The sequence below is a fragment of the Furipterus horrens genome, unplaced genomic scaffold (genome assembly GCF_987537825.1).
Source record: "Furipterus horrens unplaced genomic scaffold, mFurHor1.1.pri manual_scaffold_7, whole genome shotgun sequence".
In the NCBI taxonomy this organism is placed as follows: Eukaryota; Metazoa; Chordata; class Mammalia; order Chiroptera; family Furipteridae; genus Furipterus; species Furipterus horrens.
In genome coordinates this window covers 133,941,519-133,967,444 of record NW_028327177.1, presented here as the reverse complement: position 1 = coordinate 133,967,444, position 25,926 = coordinate 133,941,519, and the positions used below count along the sequence as shown (strand labels likewise).

At 37.6% G+C, this 25,926-nt stretch overlaps 1 protein-coding gene and 1 non-coding gene across 2 annotated transcripts in view; both read right to left on the bottom strand.

The window, feature by feature from the left end:
* The window catches only part of OXSR1 (oxidative stress responsive kinase 1), a 68,676-nt gene that overhangs the window by 7,747 nt on the left and 35,003 nt on the right, over nucleotides 1-25,926 (bottom strand). The window contains exons 6-12 of the mRNA XM_090284516.1: nucleotides 20,079-20,188; nucleotides 17,739-17,840; nucleotides 13,180-13,313; nucleotides 11,141-11,189; nucleotides 10,235-10,300; nucleotides 7,438-7,560; nucleotides 2,482-2,514 (exon numbers count right to left, since the gene is read on the bottom strand). Coding sequence (XP_090140642.1) covers nucleotides 2,482-2,514; nucleotides 7,438-7,560; nucleotides 10,235-10,300; nucleotides 11,141-11,189; nucleotides 13,180-13,313; nucleotides 17,739-17,840; nucleotides 20,079-20,188 — 617 coding nt within the window. The remainder of the gene's footprint in view (nucleotides 1-2,481; nucleotides 2,515-7,437; nucleotides 7,561-10,234; nucleotides 10,301-11,140; nucleotides 11,190-13,179; nucleotides 13,314-17,738; nucleotides 17,841-20,078; nucleotides 20,189-25,926) is intronic.
* LOC150005265 (small nucleolar RNA SNORD94) lies at nucleotides 19,187-19,323 on the bottom strand. Its single transcript, XR_016512568.1, has one exon. It is a non-coding gene; the product is annotated as a small nucleolar RNA SNORD94 (small nucleolar RNA).

The window sequence follows — 25,926 nt, the reverse complement described above, 5'->3', positions numbered from 1 at the left end:
CACCGGTCAGCGCTTATATTTATTTTTAACTACATCTATTCTGTCTCCTTTGCCCGACAAAATAGCACATCCAAAATACAGATTTAGGTATGCAATACAAACTTATGGAAGCTACATTTTCCTATGTCTAGGGACTTCCTATTACTTATAAAGTAAGGCAATCAACAAATAATTCCTTAACATATCTGAAATGATTTTCAAAATGGATATGAAACTTTATAACTAACATACACATTATTATACTATTTTGCATGTTTGAAATATTTCATAAATTTTAGTTATGTAACTTGAAGAAAAAAGTTAGTTAAAAGAAATCAATGCAATGGTCAAAATTTAGTTAAAAGAGCAAAAGAATTAGAAGGGCAATAAGAGAGGTCTAACAGCTCATAATTTATATGCAAAATCAAGGACACAAGGAAGCAAAATTTTGTGTTAATTTAGCTTCATATAGAGGAAATCAAAAGTTACTCATCAGTTCTGGATTTTGATAAACAGAACTTTAAGATCAGTTTTCAAAATGTTAATAAAATTAATAACACCATTTTAAAAAGAAGCGTATACATATATGTTTACCAATAATAAAGATAGAAAAGATATATAAAACCAAGTAAAGAGAGGATGTGGAAAAATCAGAACCTTGTACATTGCAGGCGGGAATATAAAACGGTGCAGCCACCATGGAAAACAGTACGGTGGTTCCTCAAAGACTTAAAAATAGCATTACCATAGGATCCAGCAATTCTCTTCTGGGTACAGACCCAGAAGAACTGAAAGCAGAAACTTAGGAATTTGTGCAGCCACGCTTATAGCAGCTTTATTAACAATAGCCACGAGATGGAGGCAGACCAGGTATCCGCCAAAAGATTAATGGATAAACAAATGTGCTATGTACACACAGTGAAATATCACTCAGCCTTAAAAAGGAAGGAAACTCTGATACGTGTTACGTAATATGAACACTGAGAGCATTATGGTAAGAGAAATAAGCCCATCACAAAAAGGCAAGTACTGTAGGATTCCACTTGTATGAGGTCCCTAAAATAGTCAAATTCAGAGACATAAGGTAGAATGGAGTTGCCAGGAGCTGGGGCGAGGAGAGAATGAGGAGTTACTGGGTACAGAGTTTCAGTTTTGTAAGAGGAAAAGAGTTCTGGAGGTGGATGGTGATGACAGGTACGTCATGGTGTGAATGTACTTAATGCTGCTGAATTGTACATTTAAAAAGGGTTAAGAAGGTCAGTTTTATGTTATGTGTATTTTACCATAATGTAAAAATCAAAAACAAAGTAATGAGCATGAGAATGTAAGTATGAGCATGGAAGAAGCTATTTAGATAAAGGTACAAAGAGAAGACTAAAAAGAAAAACTCTGGATAATCCCTAAAGTATCCCCTCATTCAATTTCAGAGAAAATAAAACCTAGTCACGGTAGGTTAGGTTAGAGAATAACAAATAATCTTAAATTCGAAGTAATTACAAGAACAAAAGTTTTTTCCTGCACACACTTCATGTCTACCTCCGCCAGTAGAGGCTAAGTTAGGTATCATTTTCATTCAGGAATGCAGATCATGGCGGCAAAGGCCAGGGAACCCAGGGAGCGGAAGAGTGGCTCTTCCTTGTGCTGACATTTCATTGGCCAAAGTAAGTGCCATGGCCATGCATAACTTCAAGGGGCAGGGAAATGCAATTCTATCATGTACCAAGAAGAAAAAGGGCCAGAAATCTTAATGAGCTGCAGTTCTAGTATAAATGACTACATATGGCCTGTTAATATGCTAAAAAGTACAGCATTTTCAGTCTTAAACAATACGATACTATGTACACAAATCCTGTACACAAGCATGTACCCAAATTATATACTATGCACACAAATGAAGTGGCATAAATAGGTACTTTTAAGTATAAGGGAAAGAACAAGACTAGTATGCCACTAAACCAAATACTGAGCTCACAATGCAGATGTTGCCGGATGGACAAATGTATGACAGACAGAATGCGCTCAAGAAATGACTGTTCTCTTCAGGTAATGAGCATAATTCAGGCCAGCTTAACAAGATTCTGCTTAGTAGGATTTTCTATTACACTGAGGCAGGAACTACAAACAAATGAATCTACTTAACAAGAGAAGAGGCTAGGAAAAAAGTCCAAAAGTAAAGGTAGCAATATGACAAATTCCAGAATAGATTAAAGCAAAAATACTACTTTTCACTTCCAGCAGCCCAAGCCAAACAAGTAATTCATAAAGGCAAGCAAGCAAGGAAGAACATTCCGGGCCCTTAGGCCAACTTTTAAAATGAGTGCAGTGGCACCAATTAATTGCAAAGGTCCTTTATTCAAACTCAGAATCGCAATCTCTGATAAAATTCAGCTTATTTAAATTCTTATTCCCGTTTGGGCACCTATAAAACATGTACTTAACATCAAAACCAAAACAAAGCAAAAGCCCGTATACTTTAACAACTCAATAATCACAACTACTTACCTCAGAACTTGTTAATTCTTTCACTCGGGGAGACTAAAAGAAATACAAAAAAAGACTTGTTAACTCAAAACTGAGGTTACTTGCAGTCCGTTCCACACTGTACGGAATGTTGAAATGCAAGTCAACTCCATTTCATTCTGATCCACACATTAACACACCGGCAACTCTAGTGCAAGTTTTCTGAAAAAAGAAAACCCTCATGACACCACTGTATTACTTGTCCAGGTGGCCTGTCCTTACAGTACTGGAAGACATCACAACTTGAGGTTTATAAGAAAACACAATGAGACTGAGTGCTCAGATAATGATTTTTCCCAGTACAACTCTTTCTATTAATTATGAAAATATTATGGACATAATATCCCACACCAAATGTCAACCTTTAAGCTAATTATATAATACATTCTCAACACAGAGTAATTCTGATTATGGGCTTTTTAAAAAAGGGATTTCATTTATTTATTTTTAATAAGAGGGAGGAGAGAGAGGGAGAAAGAGGAGGAGGGAAACACTGATCGGTGTCTCTCCCACGCACTCCAACCAGGGACCAAATGCAACCCAGGCACGTGCTCTGACCGGTGATCGAACAGGTGACCTTTTGCAGAAGGACGCCCATCCAACTGAGTCACACCAGTCAGAGTGATAATGGGCTTCAAAGGAGAAAACTCTTGAACTAAAATTGAAAAACCAATTATAATTTGCCAAATGAAAATCTAAGCTAAACTTATTTAATAAACCAGAAAAGTTAGTAGTAATTCTGGATACTATTAGGGAATAATCTCTAAACAAATATCAACTTATGGTAAATTCTACCAAGTATGGACTTAGACTACTTAAAAGGTCAGCTTAGGTTTGTTTTAAAGTTTTCATCACCATTTTATTAAGGAGAAACAAGGGTTAGGTAATAGCTTTTGTATCACAGCAAATATATAGCCAACCTAAACCTTTTTTTTAACATTATATTTACAAAAAGTTTCAAACTTACATTAAGAACAATACAAAGAACACCAGTATACCCTTTATCCAGATTCACCCATTAATAGTCTTTATTCCTCATCTGCTTTGTTTTTACAAGGTTCATTTTCTATCTTTTTAAATATATAATATACGTATTATATTTATAAATATATATATAAATATATAATTAATCATATTGTTCCTGTACCATTTGAGAGTAAGTTGCATATGTCATAGCTGTTTACCACTGAATAGTCACTTTGTATTTCTTACTAGGGATGGTCTCTTACATAACATTACTGAAGTAACCAACATCAGTAAATATAACAATAATACTTTTTATCATACTTATCATCCGTAATCCAACTTATAGCCCTTTGTTTTTTTCCTAGTATAGGATGTACTCTAGGATGATGTATTGCAGTTGGCTGTCATGCTTCTTTAGATTGTTTCTATCTGGCATATAAATACTTTTTAAGATGATCTCCCCTCCCTTACACACTTTGAATAGAATCCTTCTGATTTGTGGTTTGTCTGATGGTTTCCTCTTCATTTAGACTATTATATGACTTCCCAGCTGGAATTCTACACAGTGTATCCTTCCTAGGGTATCATATCTTAGGGAATCACGTCTGACCCTCATTAGTGATGTTTATTTTAATCATCTACTCAAGGCATTTTCTGATTTCTCCAGTATGAAGGAACTATTTCGTCCCTTGCAACTAAAAGCCACTCTGTGGAGACACTCTAAAACCATGTAAATATACTGCTCATCAAAACTTTCCCCTATACTTAGCATATGTTTTTATTTTTTTTTAGTCCTGTATCATTTAATTCATAATTAAAACCTTCTCTACAAGAATTCTAGGCCCAACTGACTTTACCAGTATATTCTAAAACTATTTATTTATTTATTTATTTATTTTTTAATGTGTTTTATTGATTATAATATTACATTTGTGCCAATTTCCCTTCCCTCTGCTCCCCTCCACCCGGTGCCCCCCCTCCCTCCAGTTGTTCCCCCCTTTTACATCATGTCCATTAGTTGTGCATATAGTTCTTCTCAACCTCTCTGTCTATTCCATTCCCTCCTACCATGATCCTTAATTCCTATATCATCTCCCTCCCTCTCCCCATTCCCCCTCCCTGTTGACCTCCCCCCAATATGTTCCCCGTACCTATAGTTCTTTTTCCACTCTCGTTGCCTGTTTAGTTTGCCTTTGTTTCAATTCCCTAGCTTCTGTTGTTGTTTCTTGTGATGCAGTTTTCATTTTAGATTTCATAGTCTTGATCCTCCTTTTTCTAAACCAGTCCCTTTAACATCTCATATAACAGTGGTTTGGATCTAATGAACTCTTTCAGTTTTATTTTTCCTGGAAACACTTTCTCTGTCCTTCTATTCTGAATGACAATTTCGCTGGATAGAGTATTCGTGGTTGTAGGTTTTGGATTTTCATTACTTTGAATATTTCTCGCCAGTCCCTTCTTGCCTGCAGGGTCTCCCTTGAGAAGTCAGCTGATAGTCTAATTGGGACCCCTTTGTACATGATTCTTTTCTTCTCTCTTGCTGCTTTTAAGATTCTCTCTTTATCTTTAATTTTTGACATTTTGATTATAATGTGTCTTGGAGTGGTTCTCCCTGGGTCCAGTTTTTTTGGAATTCTCTGTGCTTCCTGGACCTGTAAGTCTATTTCCTTCCCCAAGTCTGGGAAGTTCTCCTTTATTATATTTTCACTCAATTTTTCAAGTTCTAGTTCATCTTCCTCGCTCTCTGGCAAACCAATGATTCTTATGTTGGGCCTTTTATAGCTGTCCCAGAGGTTTCTGATCCTCTCATTGTTGCTTCCCATTTCCTCTCTCTGCATTGGTTGACTGCTTGTTCCTTCTCCATATTCCAGTTTGTTGAAATGAACTCTGGATTTTTTTTCCTCACCATCTGTCTCGTATGTGGTTTTGTTCCTTTCGTTATGAGTGTTTTTCGCTTCTTTCTCATCTTTTTCCAGATTTTTTGTTAATTCTGTAAACCACCTGATAACAATGGCCCTGAACTGAGCCTCTGACAGGTTTCTTATTTGTTCATCTGTCAGGTTCTTTATCTGTTGCCTGGTGAGCTGTGCCACCGAGACTTCTATAGTTGTCTGCCTCATTTTGACAGATGCGTTTTGTTTTCTTGGGCCGGCTATAGGGGGCGGTGCCTGTGTACTCGTAATGACCCAGCGACCAGCGCCGTTCCGCAACCTTTCTTGCTGCGCCGTGGTGCTTTGTCGTCACAATCCAGCGACCGGTGCCTGTCCGCGACCTATTTCGCAGCCCTGTGGCGCTTTCTTTGGGGGCGGGGGTCCAAGATGGATTCACACAGTTATTCCGCTAGGTGACTGGGATCTGTCCTCCCGACCCCCTGGGCCTCACTCTTCAAGGCGATGTGGTGGCTGCTTTCCCCAGCGTTGGGGTGGCGAGCTGCCGGGGGTTCGACTGCAGCCAGAATTGTCCTCCCTGCTTCTGGGATTGTTCTCCCCGCCGCTGTCCCAGGTGCGACCGCAAACAGCGCCGCCCCCTTTCGCTCTTACCTGCCCAAAGGGCGCCGCTGGTTTATAACTTCATATGTTGGGCTTCCGTGTAGTTTTATTTTCTGGAATTTCTAGTTATCCTTTGTTTTGAAGTAGTTGTATTCCTCTCCAGTTGTAGAGGGAGACCTGGCGTGTCCGTCTAAGCCTCCACCTTGGCCGGAAGTCCTACTTAGCATATGTTGATGATCCTTGCCGGATCTAATCTTTATGATTGCTTTATGATGGATGTAAAATTATTGTTTTCCCTCTTCGGCACTCCTCAACACTTACCAGTCAGTACTGGCAGTTTACTAAAACGAAAAACCATCCCTTTCATTGATTTGTTGGTACGGGCTCATAAATTCCTATTTCTCAAATTATTTATAATTTATTACTGCACTTAATGATTTTGATGCTTAAATTCTCGCTAATTTGGCCACTAGGAGATCCACCAGCTGGGCTCTTGTATTATTATAACTTTTTGTTTTAATAAAAAATACTTCCTTTCTGACAAAGGAAGGTATTCCAGATTCATCTTTGTATTATTTGTGTAAGCCCTAGATTCAGTCGTTTCTCCAAGAAGCCTTAATTCTTAAAAACAGGCAAAGATACCACACAAAAGGATCTGAGCACTCAAGGCTATAATGACTTCAAACATTAATATTTCCTACACACATTGGAGACTCTAATAACACGTGTATTAAGCTATTTAATGTTTGTATTAGCTCACTGATTCTCTTTCCATTCATAAAAATTCTTTTTCTCAGTTTCATTTTGCAGTTTCTATTGCTAGCCTTCAAGTTCATCAATCTTTTCTTCCGCAGGGTATAATTTGCTGCTAATCTCATCCAACTTATTTTCCACCTCAGACATTGTTAATATTCTATAAATTTGATTTTGTGTGTGTTTTCTATTCTTGGGATAGAGTCCTAACAATCAACTTGAGGCCTTCACTTTAGGCAAGCGAAAATAAGACCTCCGTCTTCACTGCTTCTAGCAAAAACTAACACACACATCATCATTATCCAGGATATCCCAATTCAAGAAGAGATGCACTATTATTCTTCAGGCAGAAGTTTAGCAGACTTCAGGGACAAAGTTTCTATTATTATTAAGTCTTTCAAGTCAACTAATCTTTCCTTCACAATGCATAATCAGGCATTAACCCTACCCAGTGTATTCTCTCAGAAACTGTAGTTTGCATCTCTAGATTGGATCATTTATATGTGCCCTAAATATTATCATATTCAAACAGACCTGCCAGCCTACTTTTCCACGTAAAATTAATTCAGTTCCCGATGTTGATAAGTTGATCAAGGAAATTCTGTCACTAACACTTGCATTTTTTATATTTTAGCTGGGTAGGTTGACCAGAATCACAGAATACAGTATTATCTCAGAGGCTTCAGATAAAAAGAGTTCTAGCTAAAGCACACAGTTTAACAAAACTTACCCTGAGTTGTGAAATTGCTGCTTTCCCTTCCTCACTTTCTTCATCAAATTCATCATCACTCCACTCCCAGCCACCATCCTCTGTCTTATGAAGACGGCCACTGGAACCTGGTACTCTCCGAACCTACTCATTGGAAAAGAGATGTCAATTATGATAATGTTGACATTTACTATATAGAAAAGTCAACCATATTTTCCTTTCCTTCTACTACTTCAACACAGTAAGCAGATAATAATTTACCCTGGAAGTCCCTCTCCCTCTCCCTGGCTCTGTTCACAGCCTCCAGGCTTTCGTCACTCACAACCACTGACTTCCCTGTACCTCTAGACTCTGAACTCAAACATCCAAGTTCTCCTTATGTGAAATCACATGTCAAATAAATATTCTGCTTTTTCCTTTTTAATTTTTAAAAATCACAATTATACCTGTCCAGTTTTAAGAATACTTTAGCTGTGTAAGTTTTTTTAAGAAAAACAACAATCTCCTGATTTTCATCCTTGTCACCAGAAGCAATCATTTTCAACTCATTTTATCTTATTCTTCTGGAATTTATATTCATCTCTCTATGTAACATGGTCTCATTATTACCCTTTGGGTTTTCTTTTTTGTTTCAGGAATTACCTCTTGAACTTCCCACCGTGGAAAATGAGAATTTAACCATATTATCAACCCTCTACTCTTTTCTCAAGATGCATTGTAATTTTGGTTAAATCAATATTCAGTCTTTACATAACCTGATAACAAGTATATAATTGATACAACTGAGCCTTATTGTATATTATAGTTACCTTCCTTTCCTGCATAACATTTATTTTCCCCTGGAGTTAATATTGGCTTATTTCAATGTGCCTGTCAATATTTACCCCCCCCCCCAGTTCTCTCCCAGCTATGTGAATCTTCTCTCAACACATTAGTATACATTAGGTGTTCTGCGTCAGTATTATGTTCTTGAGGAAGCCTCCCACCAGAGCCTCCTAATCTACTGCACCCTAAAAAGGTTTCACACCAGGTCTGCTACTTCAGATCTTGCACTGCCATTACCCAGAGGACCACACCTCTTGGAGCATGTAACTTCTCTGTTCTTAGTTTAAGCACTTCCTCCACTATTAGCAGGGCTCACTTACTAAAGCCATACATTTCTGATCATAGCTTTATTCCATCTCCACATTTCGCTTATAGTTTGCCTGGTAAAAAACAGTCTGGGTTAGAAATCATTTTCTTTGATAATGTTGAACGTAATTGCTCCACTGTGATCTGGCTTCCAGAGGTGCTACTGAGGTCATTCTGACTTGTGACTTGTCTGCGATCATTCCGCCTTCTCTTACATTTTGCCTACAGGATTCTGAGTTCTGGGTTATCATGGTAGTGGGCCTTAGTGTTGGTCTATTTTCATTGACTGTGCTGGGTACTTAGGCTCTTTCAACCTAGAAATTCATGACCAGTAGTTTCAATTTTTTTTTTCCAGAGAGAATTACTTCTTTGATGATTTCCTTTCTCTTGGTTTTTTGTTTGGTTTTGGTTTTTGTTCTCCCTTTCTGGAACTCTTTTTACTATCTGTTGAACCTTTTCAAATGATCCTCTAATATTTTTGTCTTTTCTCTCCTGTACCTATTGCTTGGCCTTTTGGCTCTGTTTTCTGGGAAATTTCCTTAACTTGACTCTACAGCCTTTGCATTGAATTTTTTCATTTCTTCTATATGTTTCGGTTTCCAAGAGCTTTTTGTTGGTGGTGCTGCCATTCTCTAAATGCTTTTTAAAAAAATAACAACTTTGTTGATTTTAATACATATACCATATAATTAGCCCATCTAAAGTACACAATTCAATGATTTTTAGTTTATTCCGAGTTGTGAAACTATCTCCACAATCAAGTTTGGATTATTTTAATCACTCCCTCCCCACTCCCTTCCCCCACAAAAATCCCATACCCATGATCAATAACTAATCATTTCTCAACAATCCTTCTAGGTCTAGGCAACCACTAATCTATTTTGTCTCTATACGTTGCCTAGTCTGAGCATTTAAAATAAACAGAATCATATAACATGTTGTCTTTTGTCACTGGCTTCTTTCAATTAGCATAACATTTTAAAGGCTCAAACTTGTTATGGCATGTATTGGTACTTCATTCCTTTTATTGTCAAAGAATATTCCATTATATAGATACATGACATCTTATACATCCATTCATCAACAGATGGACATTCGGGTTGTTTACACTTTTTAGTTATTATTAATAATGCTGCTATGAATATAAGTGTACATATTTTTGTGTGTACACGTTTTCAGTTCTCTTAGAAGTGGAACTGTTGGGTCATACGGCAACTTTGTTTAGACTTCTGAGGAACTGCGAGACTATTTTCTAAAGTGGCTGCACCATTTTATATTTATTACCATTAATGTGTGAGGGTGCCAATTTCTCCACATGTTTATCAATATTTGTTATTGTCTGTCTTTTTTATTAGTCATTCTAATGGGCGTGAAGTGGTCACTTCAACATTTCTGTATGGTGTGAAGAAAGGGCCCAGCTTCATAGCTCACTCTGGTAGTTGCAAACAGTGATTTAACACAGTTTAGAATTAATTCATCAATTGTCTAACATACTTTTCCTTCTAGGAGATAGCAATGAATGATATCTGATAAACGAATGTATCAAAGCATGCTAAAGAAAGGGCTGAAAGAAACTGAGTAATACTCATACTTTTAACAAAGTATTACTTAACATATACTTTCAAAATGCAAAAATAAAGTTACTTTAAGCAATGTCCCAGGAAAACTGAGTTCAATACCCATTTACCTTTTTAGCTCTTTCAAAAATGGTTGGTGCTTTCTGTAATATTTTTTCTTGAAGAAATTCTTTATTCTGGAGAGGAAAAAGAAGTGTTTTTACAGGAGTTTTTACAAGAGTTTTTATTGAACCAAAAAAACTGATAGAGAAATGTTTACCAAAATTAAAATGTGACAAAGTAATTTTTCAATAAAGAAGTTTGAGAGAAGCTTCCCTTCTTTTATTCTGAAGCTCTCTTAAGACATTGCTACCATGGGTTTATAAACCGAGACAGAGCCTTAGTGTATTGTTATGATCATTATCTAAGAAAGGTCTGCTGTTTACCACATGTCCTTTGGGATAATGGTCCCATACTTCCAACTACAGTAACATCCCACTTATGTGATATCTTTGGGAAATGAGATGTTTACTCTTTTACCTGAAATGAAAGCTCAGTATTTTTTACAGATTATAATGGCAAAATTTAATATTCATTGTTCTAAGTTTACCCTACTGATAATTAAAAATAAATTTACATATTCTAAAGAATGTATCTTAATTATCAAAGACTACAGATTGTGTGATTATTTGATCTATTATCATTCTTCTAAACATAATCCTCTTAAGGTAATACAACTTCTGAGCAGTGAATCTAATTTAGGTAACTGAGGAAGATCAAATGAATACATAAAATCAAAAGTTAGTATTTCTGCACTGGCTAGTGTGGCTCAGTGGATTGAGTGCTAGCCTGTGATCCGAAAGGTCACTGGTTTGATTCCTGGTCAGGGCACATGCCTGGCCTGCAGTCCAGTTCCCCGATGGGAGTGTGCAAGAGGCAGCTGATCGATGTTTCTTTCCGTCTCTTTTTCCCTCCCTCCCCCTCTCTCTAAAAAATAATAAATAAAATCTTTTTTTTTTTAAGTTAGAATTTCCTACCTTTGCTTTTTGGAAAAATTTGTGCCTCAACAAGTCTGCTGCTGTTGGTCTAAAACCAGAAAAGAAATTTTTTATAGTCAATTCAAGTGTAATGTGGGTTTTTATCTTCAAAAGTAAGAAAATGATTTCTTAAGCAGTAAGATAAAAGATCAGTGTACTCCATTTTCCTTAACCTGCTAAAAAGAAAAAAGTATTATAAACTTAGTACAAGACATTGAATAGAATAAAAACTCATATAGAAATGTTCTGATAATAATTATTGTAGGTCTTTAACAAAATCATTAGTGAAATGTTTCTTTGGAAGCATGATTTCTTAGTGGCTTCCAATATATTTGCTATTTAATATTATTTCCTAAGAAGTAGGCTAAACAATGTTTACTTTAACAATGCATAAAAATACACCTAAACTCACAAAGTTCGCTACTTCTTGCTCTATGGCTGCCTGTTAGCCATCAACTTAGGTTATCAGATACGTAGTCTTAAAAATAGAACTCACCATTTCCCTTAAAAATTTGAAGATTCTAATGTAATGGATATTCCCCAAATTTAATCTAAAGTCAAGTTTAACTCAACTGTGCAAAGTCTTACTTCTTTTATTTGAGTAAAGACATCATTATCAATTTTACAAATTTTTTAATGTGTATGAAAATATAGAATAAACAATATTATACATAAAAGACTAGATCTGGCTTGGTAATAATTTTACTTTCTAATCCTGTGGTTTCCTTGACATGGCTAGTATATATTCAGACTGTACACCTGAAGAATACCCAGGTCGGAGGACTTGGTTATTCAGGAGAGATTTCTGTTGTGTCTTTGTGATGATGAACATATTTTTTTTGTTTGTCTGTTTTCTGGTCTATCCTTTCACTCAAGGTGCAGACTCAGTTTGAAATCCCTCCTGGGCTAGCCCAGTATTTCATTTCCAATCCTTATGTGGAAGTGGGAATGAAAAGTGTCCCACTGTGGACAGCTGCAGAATTAGTTCATGATTTTTCTTCTCTAATTTATGGTTTCCTCATTCTTTCTGGCATCTGAGGACTTCCCTTTATTGCATGCCCATCTCTGGATTTTTTTTTTTTTTTTTTAAGTTCTATAGATTTATCCAGAACTTCTGGGTATTTGTAATAAGAGAATTCTGTTATTTTAGTCAATTAAGTTGGCAGAATCAAAGTATTCCCTATCTTTTATACTAATTTATTCAGAAACAGGAGAAAAGTCCTAAAAGCACAGCTTTGAACTTTGCTCCCTGTTTTTCTTACACTGTCCAATATTTCCAAAAGTAAATTCTGCAGACTCATTAAATATAAAGTCATTTAAAATCATTTATTTTTGATCATTAGAGAAAGCAAAATTAAAGAACTCTTAGTGCTAAGAAACTGAGTAGAATATATATGTGAAGCAGAAAAAGAAGACAGTGGGAACAGAGTCCAAGAATCAGTTTTGGACTCAAGTCCCACCTCTATAACTAGGTAGCTGATTGACTTCAGACAAAAGGTTGTACTCAAGGATCTTCAATATCCTATGATTCTGTTTAATTCCTAAATATAGGCACATTAGATGACCATGTTTATTACTTGCTTGTCATCCAATATGTCTACTATTAAGAAGATAAGCTCTTTGAAGTTTTGGCCCACTTATTAAAATATTTTCCCAATAAGGAGAGATTATTTGACATATATTTACTATGTATCTTTCTTTTCTTATTAAAATTATAAACAGCATTAAGATATTTGTTTACTTATAGCTCTTAAATGAACATTTAACATGACCCCAATCCTTAACTTGATATTTTATTAATAGAGAATTCACAACATACAAATATATAATTGTAAGAAATTACCAGGAAATAGCTGAACTATTTAGGGTGTATTGTATACTAAAAAGAAGAAAATAATTTATTCATTTTCAATCTAGAGTCTCTGTATATTTTTTTATAGTTTATATTTAGTTCCTTTGAATATTTCCTGTGCATGTATGCATGTGATTCTAGTTGCATATTAGATGAAGTGAAAAGTAAGTTTTATCTCATATTTTACCTTTTTTCTGGATCCTTTTGAAGGCACAATGAAATCATTTTTCTAAATGATTTTCCATATTTTTTTAGCATTTCTTTATCTTGAACACCAGTTTCCAAAGAAGGAGGATCATTCTGCAGTGTCAGCATCAAAACCTGTAAGGATTTTCAATATAATAATAACTTCTGAAGACTCAAATATTGTGGCCAAGACTTGTAAATATAAACAACCCCCAACATACAAGCAGATTTTATTTTCTAAAAGTTCACATCCAGACCAGTTGTTCTGAACCAAGTTATTCACATATACAATATCCTACAAAAAGTTGGCTTCCCAGATGATGGGCCTCCCAGGACTCAACTGTATCCACAGTGCATATCCCCACTCCTAGACCACCAACCTATTGTAAAAAAAAAATTAAAACCAGAGCAAAACTCAAGAGTGTAAACTTGCTGGCTTTACCTATATATGGCTCTGTTTCAACTTGACGCCTTGGAATCTGGCAACATACTAGCTTAATGCACAGAGATGGAGGTAATGAAAGTAGCATTTAATGATAGGACTTAGGGTGATTTGTGTTTTTCTCTACTGTTGGACTTTTTTATAAAAGCATCAACCATTTTTACTAAGCATAAGGTCAACAGTGAAAAATAAAAGGGGGTTACAATGAGAATTATTACTTGCTTTTCAGATTTACACTTACTGAAACAAAATTACTAAGGTTGGTGATAGTTCTTATTTTGAGCAAATAGGTTAACTTGTGTATATCTGTCAATAATTGTAGGAGTCACTGCCTACAATGGATTAAAAGTAAACCTCATCCTCTTCCTACCAACCTAGTTTTTAAAAATGAGCCATTTCCTTGATCTTACAGTTATAAAAAAATCTTCTTTAAAATCTTGTGAATATCCACTTTCTCCTAGGAGTCCTTAACCTTTAGGGATATCATGGCCTTAAAATATTACTTACCTTTCACAGAATCAAAATTTCATCCATCAAACATGTAGGGGTGTGTGTGTGGGTGTGTGGGGTGTGTATGCAACGTTTTGAATACGGCGAGTTAAGAGGTTTTTCATAATATACGTTTACTGGTTTTGTCCCTCCTCTACATTGTTAGAGACTTAAAGGCTCTAAAGCGCACCACACTCATATAGATGTAAATACCATCAATATGACAACAATTCACAATAGAGATTTGCCATTATAAACAGTCACAGGATATCAGAAGTTCCAGTCAAGATGGAAGCAGAGGATAACGTGGCTTGCCTCCTCGCACAACCACAGCAAAATTGCAGCTAAACCGCAGCACACTATCACTCAGAACTGTCAGAAAATCAAGCTGTGTGGAAGTCCGACAACTAAGAAATTAAAGAAACCACATCCTTCCAGATGGATAGGAGGGGCAGAGGGGCAGCGATGCGGAGACGATGCAACAGGCTGGTCCCAAAGCCACATGCGGTGGATAGAAAACAGAGGGACATCTCAGGAGTGAAGGATCCCAGCCCCACACCAGGCCACCCAGCCCAGGGCTCCAGTGCCAGGAAGATAAGTCCCCTTAACAGCTGGCTAGAAAAACCAGTGGGGGGTTGGTTGGCGGAAGAAACTGCAGGAATCTCTGGCACCTCCTCTTGGGTGGCCCTGCACACAGACTTACTCCTTGTAGGCTCCAGCATCAGGGCAGCACCTTGAAGGGGGCCACTGGCACACGGGGAGGAACGAAGTATCTGCCATCAGGCCTAGAGCAGGGGACAGCTTCCTCCTGGACAGAACTGCAGACAGCAGCCATTGCTTCTTTGCTGAGCCCTCCCCCTCACAGAGCCACAGTGCAGTGGCACCATATCTGAGTCTCCATCAACCTGGCTCACATGGTTAGCCCCGTACTGACAACTACCTAAGGCTCTGCCCCATCCAACTTATGGACCCACCCAAAATGGTAACACTGGCTCTGCCACATGAATGGCTGGGCTAGGCACAGGCTTCAGACATTCCTAAATCCACTCAAAAAAGTGATGACTGAGCCCAGCCCCTGTACCTCTCATCGAGTGGCCCTAGGCCCAGCAGATCACTTTAGGGCTCATGCCAAGGGGCCCCAGACAGAACACAGGTGGTGGCTAACCTTGACCTGCACCACCTGGTAAACGGCAGAGCCGCACACCCAGCAGTCACCGACCACGTCAAAGCACCACCACCCAGTCACTTCCACAAACCATGGCGGGAGGTGGTAGCTGGCCAGTGGTTGCAGCCAGTCCCACCAGCTGTCTGGGCTCAGTAAATCCCTCCCATTGACCTGCTGACAGCAATTGAGACTCAACTACAAGAGGACAGAGTACTCAGCCTACACAGAGAGCACAACTTGGGTACCCAGCTTGAGGAATAGGGGAGGCTGTGCCACTGAACCCTACAGCACACTTACTACATTAGGTCACTCAACCAAGCCGAGGAGATGTAGCGGCTCTACCTAATACACAGAAACAAACACATGGAGGCTGCCAAAATGAACAGACAAAGAAATATGGCCCAAATGAAAGAACAGAATAAAACTCCAGAAAAAGAACTGAACAAAACAGAGATAAGCAATCTATCAGATTCAGGGTTCAAAAAAATGGTTATACAGATGCTCAAGGAACTCACTGGGTACTTCAACAGCATAAAGATAATCCAATCAGAAATGAAGGACACACTAATTGAAATAAAGAACAATTTACAATCCCTGGCTGCTGTGGCTCAGTGGATTGAGTGTCTGCCTGTGAGCCAAGTGTCGCTGGTTCGATTCCCAGTCAGGGCACATGACCAGGTTGCACGTCAGGTCCCCAGTTGGGGGCGAGAGTGAGAGGCAACCACACAGTGATGTTTCTCTTCCTCTCTTTCTCCTTTCCCCCCTCTCTAAAAATAAATAAATAAATAAACAAATAAATTATATATATAAAAAAAGAAATGAATCAAGGAAATAAAAAAAATTAAAAAAGAAAGAACAATTTACAGGAAAACAACAGCAGAGGGAATGAAGCCAAGAATCAAATCAATGACTTGGAACTTAAGAGAGCAAAGACATCCAATCAGTAAAGCAAAAAGAAAAAAGAATACAAAAAAAAATGAGGATAGAGTAAGGAGCCTCGGGGATAACCTCAAGCATTCCAACATTTGCATCATAGGGGTGCCAGGAGAAGAGAAAGAGACAAAGGAGTTTCCGTAAGACTGTCAGCTGATTTCTGAGAAGGAACTTTGCAGGCTAGAAGGGACTGGCAAGAAGTATTCAAAGTGATGAAAAGCAAGGATCTACAATCTAGATTACTACTCTCCAGCAAAGCTATCATTTAGAATCAAAGGGCAGGTAAAGTGCTTCCCAGACAGGGTAAAGCTAAAAAAGTTCATCATCACCAAGCCCTTATCATATGAAATGTTAAAGGAACTTATTTAAGAAAAAGAAGATCAAAACTATGAACATTAAAATGGCAATACATACATAACTATCAACAACTGTATATAGAACACAAACCAAGCAAACAACTACACAGGAACAGAATCACAGATATGGAGAACACTGGGATGGTGGCTAGCAGGGAGGGGATCTGGAGGAATGCAGGAAAAGGTGAAGGGATTAAGAAGTGCAAATTGGCAGTTACAGAATTGGCAGGTTGACATTAAGAGCAAGGATACAAAATGGAGTTGCCAAAAAACTTACATGCATGACCCATGCACATGAAAAAAGGAGGGGCAATCGCTGGAGGGAGTTGGGGGTGCTAGGTGAAGGGGGGCAAACAGGGAAAAATTGGGATAGTTGTAACAGCATAATCAATAAAATAATAAACAGTGATAGGATATGTTGGTAAAGTGGGCAAGAAGAACTATAAGCAATTGCTACAACTATGAAGAGAACAGAATTCGTATGTATAACATAACTAAGGGGTCACACAGATAAAAATTGTTACCAGCAGTGCTGGAAGCATCATCTTAAACACACAAAACGCACCGTGTTACTAATGTTGGGGACAGGATTAACAACTACATTTTAGGTAACTACTATCTCAGGAAGTAATAATAGGTCTTTTAAAAGCTTCTTAGTGTCCTACCACAAAGCAAACTTTTATTTGAACTTTTATTAATAAAATTAGAATAATGTACACATCTGACACATGAACACTTTGCACAGATTATCTTATTTTAGAAATGGAAGATTACTTAAAACAGTGCCTGGAAAAATAAGTGCCAAATGAACATTAGCTATGATTATTATATTAATATGTAACCCTTCCAATCACCTTATGAAGTAGAAGTGATCATCATCCCTATTAAGGCTGCTCATCCCCATTAAAGGTGCCTATAAGGCACACACACTAAAATGAGACATCAGACCCTAATATCAAACTTGTCAGAATCAGGAGATGAGACAGTCACCATCTAAAAAGGTCAACTATAATGTACAGTTGTTCAATACTAAACACCAAATATCTAATACAGACTTTAACTGCAATACGAGTTAAGAGAGAATGCAGGGCAGAATTCTATGAGTAAAAATGTCAAATAAAGAAAGGCTTGGAAACAGAACTGACACATGGTAGCATTTTGAATACGAGCCTCACCTTCATTGGTGGATACTTATGATAAGGAGCTGCCCCTGTGGCCAGCTCAATCGCGGTGATCCCAAAACTCCAGATATCAGCTTTGAAATCATAACCTCTAACCTGTAAAGAACAGAAAGAGGTACACAATTACTTTCAACACCCTCAAAGCACTTTTAAAAAGTAGATTTCAATATGCATCAAGAAACATGAAAGTATTTATAAGCTTTAAACCAATAAAATAATCTAAAGTAGGCAAAAGCTAAATATACTTGAGAACAGCAAAAAAAAAAAAAAAAAGCAATCTGAATAAATATTCACCAACAATGAAGAAATTAAGTATGGGATATTCACTTCAAGGAATATTATATAGGTAACCAAATGCAAAGTTAATGAATTTCTTATGAAAATATGAAAAACTACCTGTGATAAAACATGAGGAAAAAATACAAACTTTTTCTTAAGTTTTGATACTATTATTACAAACAGGTATATAGTCTATACATTTTTTTTATTTATTTGGAACTAAATGTTAGACAATGGAGTTATTTTCAAAATTTCCTATAGTATTGTTTCATCATCTTAATTTTTATAATGAAAAAAGTTACAAAGGGTGTGAATATTTTTAAAGTTGTTGGTGTGAATATATTGCCAAATTCCTCTCCTCTTATACCGCCACCAGAAAAATTATAAAACTACTTTATTTAATTTTCCATCCTAAGCAATATATATGGAGGAGAAATAGGTTTTTGGAACAAATGAGACCTAAAATTAAAGTTCCATATTTTGTGCTGCCTTGACATTTGTTAAAAAAGAGGGTCTCTCCCTGGCTGGTGTGGCTCAGTGGGTGGAGCACCAGCCTGCAAACTGAAGGGCGCTGGTCAACTTCTAGTCAGGGCACGTGCCTGGGTTGCAGGCCACATCCCAAGTTGGGGGTGTGCAAGAGGCAACCGATTGTTCCCCTTGCACACCGATGTTTCTCTCCCTTTCTCCCTCCCTTCCCCCTCTCTAAAAAAAAATATATACATAAATAATCTTAAACAACAACAACAACCAGAAAAACCTTAGCTCAATTTCCCCTCCACTCTCTGCTCCTAGCCCAACAATTCTGCTTATTCCTGAGTAGCAGGTTTCCATTCCATGCCAGCCCTTGGAATTATTCAAACAAACTAATCACGTCTTCACAAAGAAACCAAGGGGCACCTCACTCTCGATACTATAAAGCCTGTCTCCCATAATTACTGCTTTTTCATTATCTTCCTGAAATCAAACCTGTATGGCATGCAGTGTCCTCCCCGAAGCTATGCGGGTATGCAACTGATAAACTGTCAGTCTCTCAGCCTAGTGTCAGGTGTGTGTGTTCAACCATTCACAGAGCCCTAGGGTGGGAATCCTGCCCTCACCAACAGGGGGAATACAGGCATCATAACAGAGTGAAACGTAAATTCAGTGCTTTTTTTTTTTTTTTTCAGGCTCAGATTAAGGCATCAGTCTCATGCGTGTGCTCGCCACCATCCTGCCACATGCAGGACAAGGGAGAACCACACACATTCAGCTCCCATGACTCAGCTGAGGTCCGTACCCCTGCGCCAATCATCACAGCCCGTAAATTCAGTTCTACGCACTAAATTTGATTTACCAATAAGACATTTCTGCAAAACACATATAGAGAGTTGAAAACATCTATTTAGAGGCTTAGGAAACAAGACTGGAATGGATCTAATTTAGAAATAATTAGTAAGTGGGAAGCAAAGAGAATAGTCAGTGAGTATGTGAGAGAAGAGAGGAGTTCAAGATCAAGGTCATGGGAAGCAGTATCGTCTAGAAGTAGAAGGAAAGCCAAAAAGAAGTCAGAGAACTGGCCTGACAAACAGAAAAAAGTAAGAAAACTACCACAGGGAAGCTAAGGAACTGAAAGGTGGGGATGGCCAAAAGTGTCAAATGCCACAAAGAAAAGGAACAAGAAATGGGAACAGCAGTTTCCGTAAGGTGATGGGACGAGTGACATCAGACTGCAGTTGTTGGAGAGGAAACGGGAAATGGGCACACGGAGAAAACTAGTTCCTCAAAAACCCAGCAGCAAAACTACGTGTAAAAAGATTTGGTCATAGCCTGTACTGAAGAAAATATTACGAAACCAATCTTCATTATATTATTCCTCAGGCTGTCTTTGCATAAATCCTGAGTTTCATATGTCCTTTGTAAAGTTCCAGTCTTTTTCAAATAGAGGATGAAAGTCTTAACCGAGGAACAGGAGTGTACTTCCTGAAGCTAAGGTCATATACCAAACAGAAGCAAACACTACTCGGTGGTTTTCAATTTCATAACAAAACCCTACACCATTTTACAAAGACACAGTACCTGTTCCATAACCTCAGGTGCCATCCAGCAAGGGGTTCCAACAAAGGTCTTTCTCACTTTATTTCGGGTAATATCACCACCAGTTGCTAAAAAAGCACTAACACCGAAGTCTGAAATAGAATGCAACACAAACTATTACAAGTACGGTAAGTAACATAAATGAACAGGAAAGCAATATAATGTAGTTATAGTTCTATATACAAACAACGTGACCTCTTCTTTCTGCTGAACTTTTTTTTTTTTTCTTGTGAGAACAAAGCGAGTTTTATTCAGGTAGAAAAAGAAAGAGGCCAGGGCGCAGGTGCTGCTGTGCAAGAAGCGAAAAGTACATGTCTCAGTGGACACGGACATGGGCCAACTCGAGAGTGGCGCCTCTGCTTAACGTCTAGACAAAAATAAAACACAGCTTAACAGGTCAGGTCCTCTATCCATTTCTCTCCACTCTAACACATCATCATCGCCTCAGATTTTCCTCCTTGTTCCACTCCATTCTTTTCATTTCTTCTTCCCAAAAGAAACTCCATATCCACTAAACAATACTTCTCCACGGCCTCCTCCCCCTGGCCCTGGCAACCAGGATTCTACTTTGTCTCTGTGGTTTTGATTACTCTAAGTACTTCATATAAGTGGAATCGTACAGTATTTGTCTGTTTATAGCTGGCTTATTTCACTTAGCATGATGTCCTTAAGGTTCATCCATGTTGTAGCATGTCAGAATTCCCTTCCTTTGTAAAATAAATAACATCCCGTTGTATGAATGTACCACATTTTGTGTACTGATTCATCCACTGATGAACACTTGCTTTGCTTCCACAATTTAGCCACTGTGAATAATGCTTTCATAAGAACAGGTGTACAAATACCTGCTGAGGTCCCTGCTTTCCGTTCTTTGGGGTTATATACCCAGAAGTGCAACTGCTGGATCGCACAGTATTTTTAACTGAGGAACTGCCATGCTGTTTCCCACAGCAGCTGTACCATTTGACACTTCCACTAACTGTGAACAAGGGTTCCAATTTCTCCACATCCTTTTTTTCTGGTTTTTTGATAGTAGCAATCCTGGTGGATGTGAGGCATGTGCTTTTAGTTTTGATTTGCATTTCCCTGATGACTAGTGATGTTGAGAAACTTTTCATGTGCGCATTGAGCACCTGTATATCTTCTTTGGAGAACTAGCTATTCAAGCCCATTTTTAAAGGCCTTGTTCTTTTGTTAAGTTTTAGGAGTTCTCTGTAAATTCTGGATATTATTAGTCCGTTATCAAGTATATCACTTGCAAATATTTTCTCCCACTTGATGGGTTGCCTTTTTACTCTGTTAGTAGAGTCTTATGCACAAAATTTCTTAATTTTTATAAAGGCCAATTTGTCTACTTTTTCTTCTGTTAGGCTGTGCCTTTGGCATAGCATCGAAGAAATCATCGCCAAATCCAATTATATGAAATTCTGCCCTATGTTTTCTTTGAAGAATTTCATTGTTTTACGTCTTAACATTTAAAATTCTGATCCATTCTGACTTAATTTTTGTACAAGGTGTTATTAGATAAGGGTCCAAATTCTTTTTTTTTAAGTATATTTTATTAATTATGCTGTTACAGTTGTCCCAATTTCTTTTCCCTTTGCTCCCCTCCACCCACCCCCTCTGACCTCCAGCAATTCCATGGAGTTCATGTCCCAGAGTCGTGCATGTAAGTTCTTTGGCTTCACCCTTTCCTGTACTATTCTTAACATCCCCCTGTCTATTCTGCACCCTCCTACTATGCTTCTTAATCCCTACACCATTTCCCCGCTTCTCCACCATCACCCTCTCAGCTGACACCCCTCCACATGCTCCCCAAATCTATGATTCCATTCCCCCTCTGGTTGTCTGCTTAGTTTGTTTTTGTTTTTAGATTCTGTTGTTAACAGTTTTAATTTTGTTGTCATTTTAATGTTGATAGTTTTGATCTCCTTTTTCCTAAATAAGTCCCTTTAACATTTCATATAATAATGGCTTGGTGATGATGAACTCCTTTAGCTTTATCTTGTCTGAAAAGCACTTTATCTGCCCTTTCAATCTTGGTTGCAGATCCTTGCTTTTCATTACTTCGAATACTTCTTGCCAGTCCCTTCTTGCCTGCAAAGTTTCTCCTGAGAAATCAGCTGATGGTCCTATAGGTACCCCTTTGTAGGTAACTCTCTTCTTTTCTCTTGCTGCTTTTAAGATTCTCTCTTTATCTTAAACCTTTAGCATTTTAATTATGGTGTATCTTGGTGTGGGCTCCTCTTCCAGTCTAGCTTGTTTTGGACTCTCTGTGCTTCCTGGGCTTTATGTCTATTTCCTTCGCCAAATTTGGGAAGTTTTCCATCATTATTTGTTCACATAAGTTTTCAATTTCTTGCTCTTCCTCTTCTCCTTCTGGCACCTGTATGATTCAGATGTTAGCACGTTTAAAGTTATTCCAGAGGTTCCTAAGTCTCGCCTCATTTTTTTCAATTCTGTTTCCTTCTTCTGTACTGGTTAACTGTTTAATTCTTCCTTACGTTCCAATTCACTGATTTGAATCCTGGTTTCCTTTCTTTCACCACTCATTTCGTGTTGGTTTTCCCTCCTTTCATTTAGCATAAACTTCATTTCTTCTGTGTTTGTCATGCTTAATCTTCTGTTGTCTGTGGGCATCATTATCACCAGTGTTTTGAACTGTGCACATGTTAGGTTGGCTATCTCCTCATCACTCAGTTCTCCCACTGGAACCTTGATCCACCCCTCCTTTGGGGCCACACTTTCTCTGTCTCCTCAACTTGACAGCTTTCTGTGTTTGCTTCTGTGTCTTAGGTAGAGCTGTCACACCTGTTACGTTGTAAGGGGTGGAGCCTTGGGTATTCATCAGTGCGGATGACTCGTTTCACCATGCTGTGGTGCTGTATGTTGGGGAGGGGTCTGAGAGGGAAGAATGCTGCTTCCCCCGCACTCGCCCCTTTTCCAGGCACTTCTCCCACTTCCTGTCCTAAACAAGCTGATTTTATTGAGACCAGCAGTTTTTTCCTCCACCCCAACCCCCATTGGTTTGCAGTCAGAAGCGATGTGGCTCTATTTTCCCTAACACTGGAACCGTGAGCTGCACAGTCTAGCCTGTGATGGCTTCCCAGGTTTCCCTCCCTACTTTTAAATTAAATGTATGACTGTGCTTCTCACCACGGCTATATCCCCTGCGCCACAGCTACTGCTGCCACATTGCATCCCCTCTGCCCTGGCTCCACCCCTCCTACCTGTCTGGCTGAGTATTTCTTCTTTATTTCTTCGTTTGTTGAACTTCCATGTAGTTCAATTTTCTGAATCTTCTAGTTGTTTCTTTTTAGTTTTGAGGTAGTTGTAAATTCCTTCTTAGTTGTGAGGGAGACACAGCATGTCTATCTACACCTCCATCTTGGCCGGAAGTCCAAATTCATTCTCTTTCATGGGAATAAGCAGTTTTCTCAGCGTCATTTGTCCTTTCCCCTACTGAATGGTCTTGACATGCTTGTCAAAACCATATCAGCATATACAGGGTGGGGCAAAAGTAGATGTACATTTGTGAATACACAAAATAAGAGTTTATTCTTGAATTATTATTTATTAGTTATTGCATTATTTTATATATGAACTGTAAACCTACTTTTGTCACACCCTGATGGTGAGGGTTTATTTCTGGGATCTCTTTTCTATTCCATCAGTCTATCTTTATGTCCACAATATATTATTTTTATTACTGTTGCTTTGCATTAAGTCTTGAAAATAGGACATATCAATCTTCCAGCTTTGCTCATTCTATTCAAGATTGCTTTGATTATTTGAGGTTACTTGAGAATCCATATAAATTTTATGATGGGTTTTTCTATTTCTGCACAACAAAAATATCACTGGGATTTTGACAGTGATTGCACTGAATTTGTAGCACTGACATATTAACAATACAGGTATCCCCTGCTTTTAGTTTGTGCTTTTACAATAGATCTACATGAATACCTGTTTTCACTAACCAAAAGAAACTCGAAGAGGATTTTCACTTTTCCAAAAACAAAGGCATTACTATACCAATGTAGGTTTCTTGTGAAAGCAAGTGGCTTAAAATCAGTTCTCTAAAAGCAAGAGATATTCTTTGCTTTACACCATTATGGCTTATAAAAAATTCATAGAAATTCTCTTCTTCAGGGTAGTGGGGAAACCTGTATAGAGAGCATATAGTTGGATTATCTATTTTTAATCCACTCTGCCAATCTCTGTCTTTTGATTGGAGAATTAACTCATTTACATTTAAAGGAATTACTGATAAGGATTTTGTCATTGTGTTATTTTCTTTGTCTTATAGTTTTGTTCCTTGTTTCCTGCACTACTTCTTTTGTGCTTAGCTGTGTTTTTTTTGTTGTTGTTGTTGTTGTGAAAGCTAACATTTTGTTGCTATTGTTTTTGTCTATATTGTATAGTTAATTTTCTTTGTGGCTACACAGGAATTCTAAAGTTATAATACTCTAATTTGAATTTATACCAGCTTACCTTCAATACATAGAAAAACTCTTCTCTACAGCCCTGTCCCCACCCATTTTGGTTGTTGATATCACAAAATTGCATCTTAATACACCGTGTGCTTAAAGACATAAATAAATAATTCTTTTAAATGTATTAAGTCTCTTAAATTTTGTAGAAAACAAGATGAGTTACAAACCAATGTTACTATAATACTAACTTTTAGGCCAGTAATTGTTTTTAGTATGGTATTAGTCTGTTAAATCATGTAGAAAACAAAAAGTAGAGCTACAAATCATTGTTACAATAATAGCTTTTATACTTGCCATGTATTTACCTTTATTGAGATCTTTTATTTCTTCATACTGCTTGGAGTTACCATCTAGCATCTTTTCATTTCATTTTGCAGGACTTCTTTGAGCATTTATTGCAGGGCAGGCCTAGTGGAAACATTTTCTCTCAGTTTTTATTTACCTGAGAATGTCTTAATTTATTCCTCACTTTTCATGGAGTTTTTACCAGATATAGGATTCTTGGCTGACAATTTTTTTTTTCCTTTAGCACTTGAATATATTGGCCCACTGCCTTATGGCCTCTGAAGTTTTTGATGAGAAATCTGCTGACAACCTTACTCAGTATTCCTTGTGACAAGTCATTTCTCTCGCTGCTCTCAAGATTCTTGTCCCAGGTTTTTATAAGTTTGATTATAATGTGTCTCTGTGTGAGTCTCTTAGGGCTTTTTTTTTTTTTTTTTTTTTAAACTTGGAGATTGTTGAGCTTCTTAGATGCTTATATTCATGTCTTTCAACAAATTTGGGAAGCTGTTAGCCATTATTTCGTCAAATACTCTCTGTACCCGTCTCTCTTCTCCTTCTGGGCTTTCCATAATGTGTATGTTGGTCCACTGACTGGTGTCCAACTAGGCCGTCAGGCCCTGTTCACTTTTCTTCAATCTTCCTTTCTATTTATCAGATTGTTAATTTCCATTTACACCTATCTTCAAGTTCACCAATTCTTTCTTCTGCCAATTCAAATGTGCAAGTAAATCTTCCAGTGAGTTTTTCATTTTGCAGTACAAGTTACTGTAATTTTTAGCTTCATAATTTCTTTCTGGTTTCTTTTATGTTTTCTCTTTTTATTAATAGTTTCATTTTGTTCACACATTGTTTCCTTTGGTTTCTGTACATCATCCTTTACTTTTCCAAGCCTCTTTAAGATGACTGTTTTAAAATCTTTCTGTAGTAGATCTGCTATCAGGTCTTTTTCATTGGCAGTGACTTATGTATTTCCTCTCAACGGGACATACTTGCAGTTTCACTGAAGGCCTTGTGATTTTTCTGTTGAAAACTGGAGATTTGAATCTAAT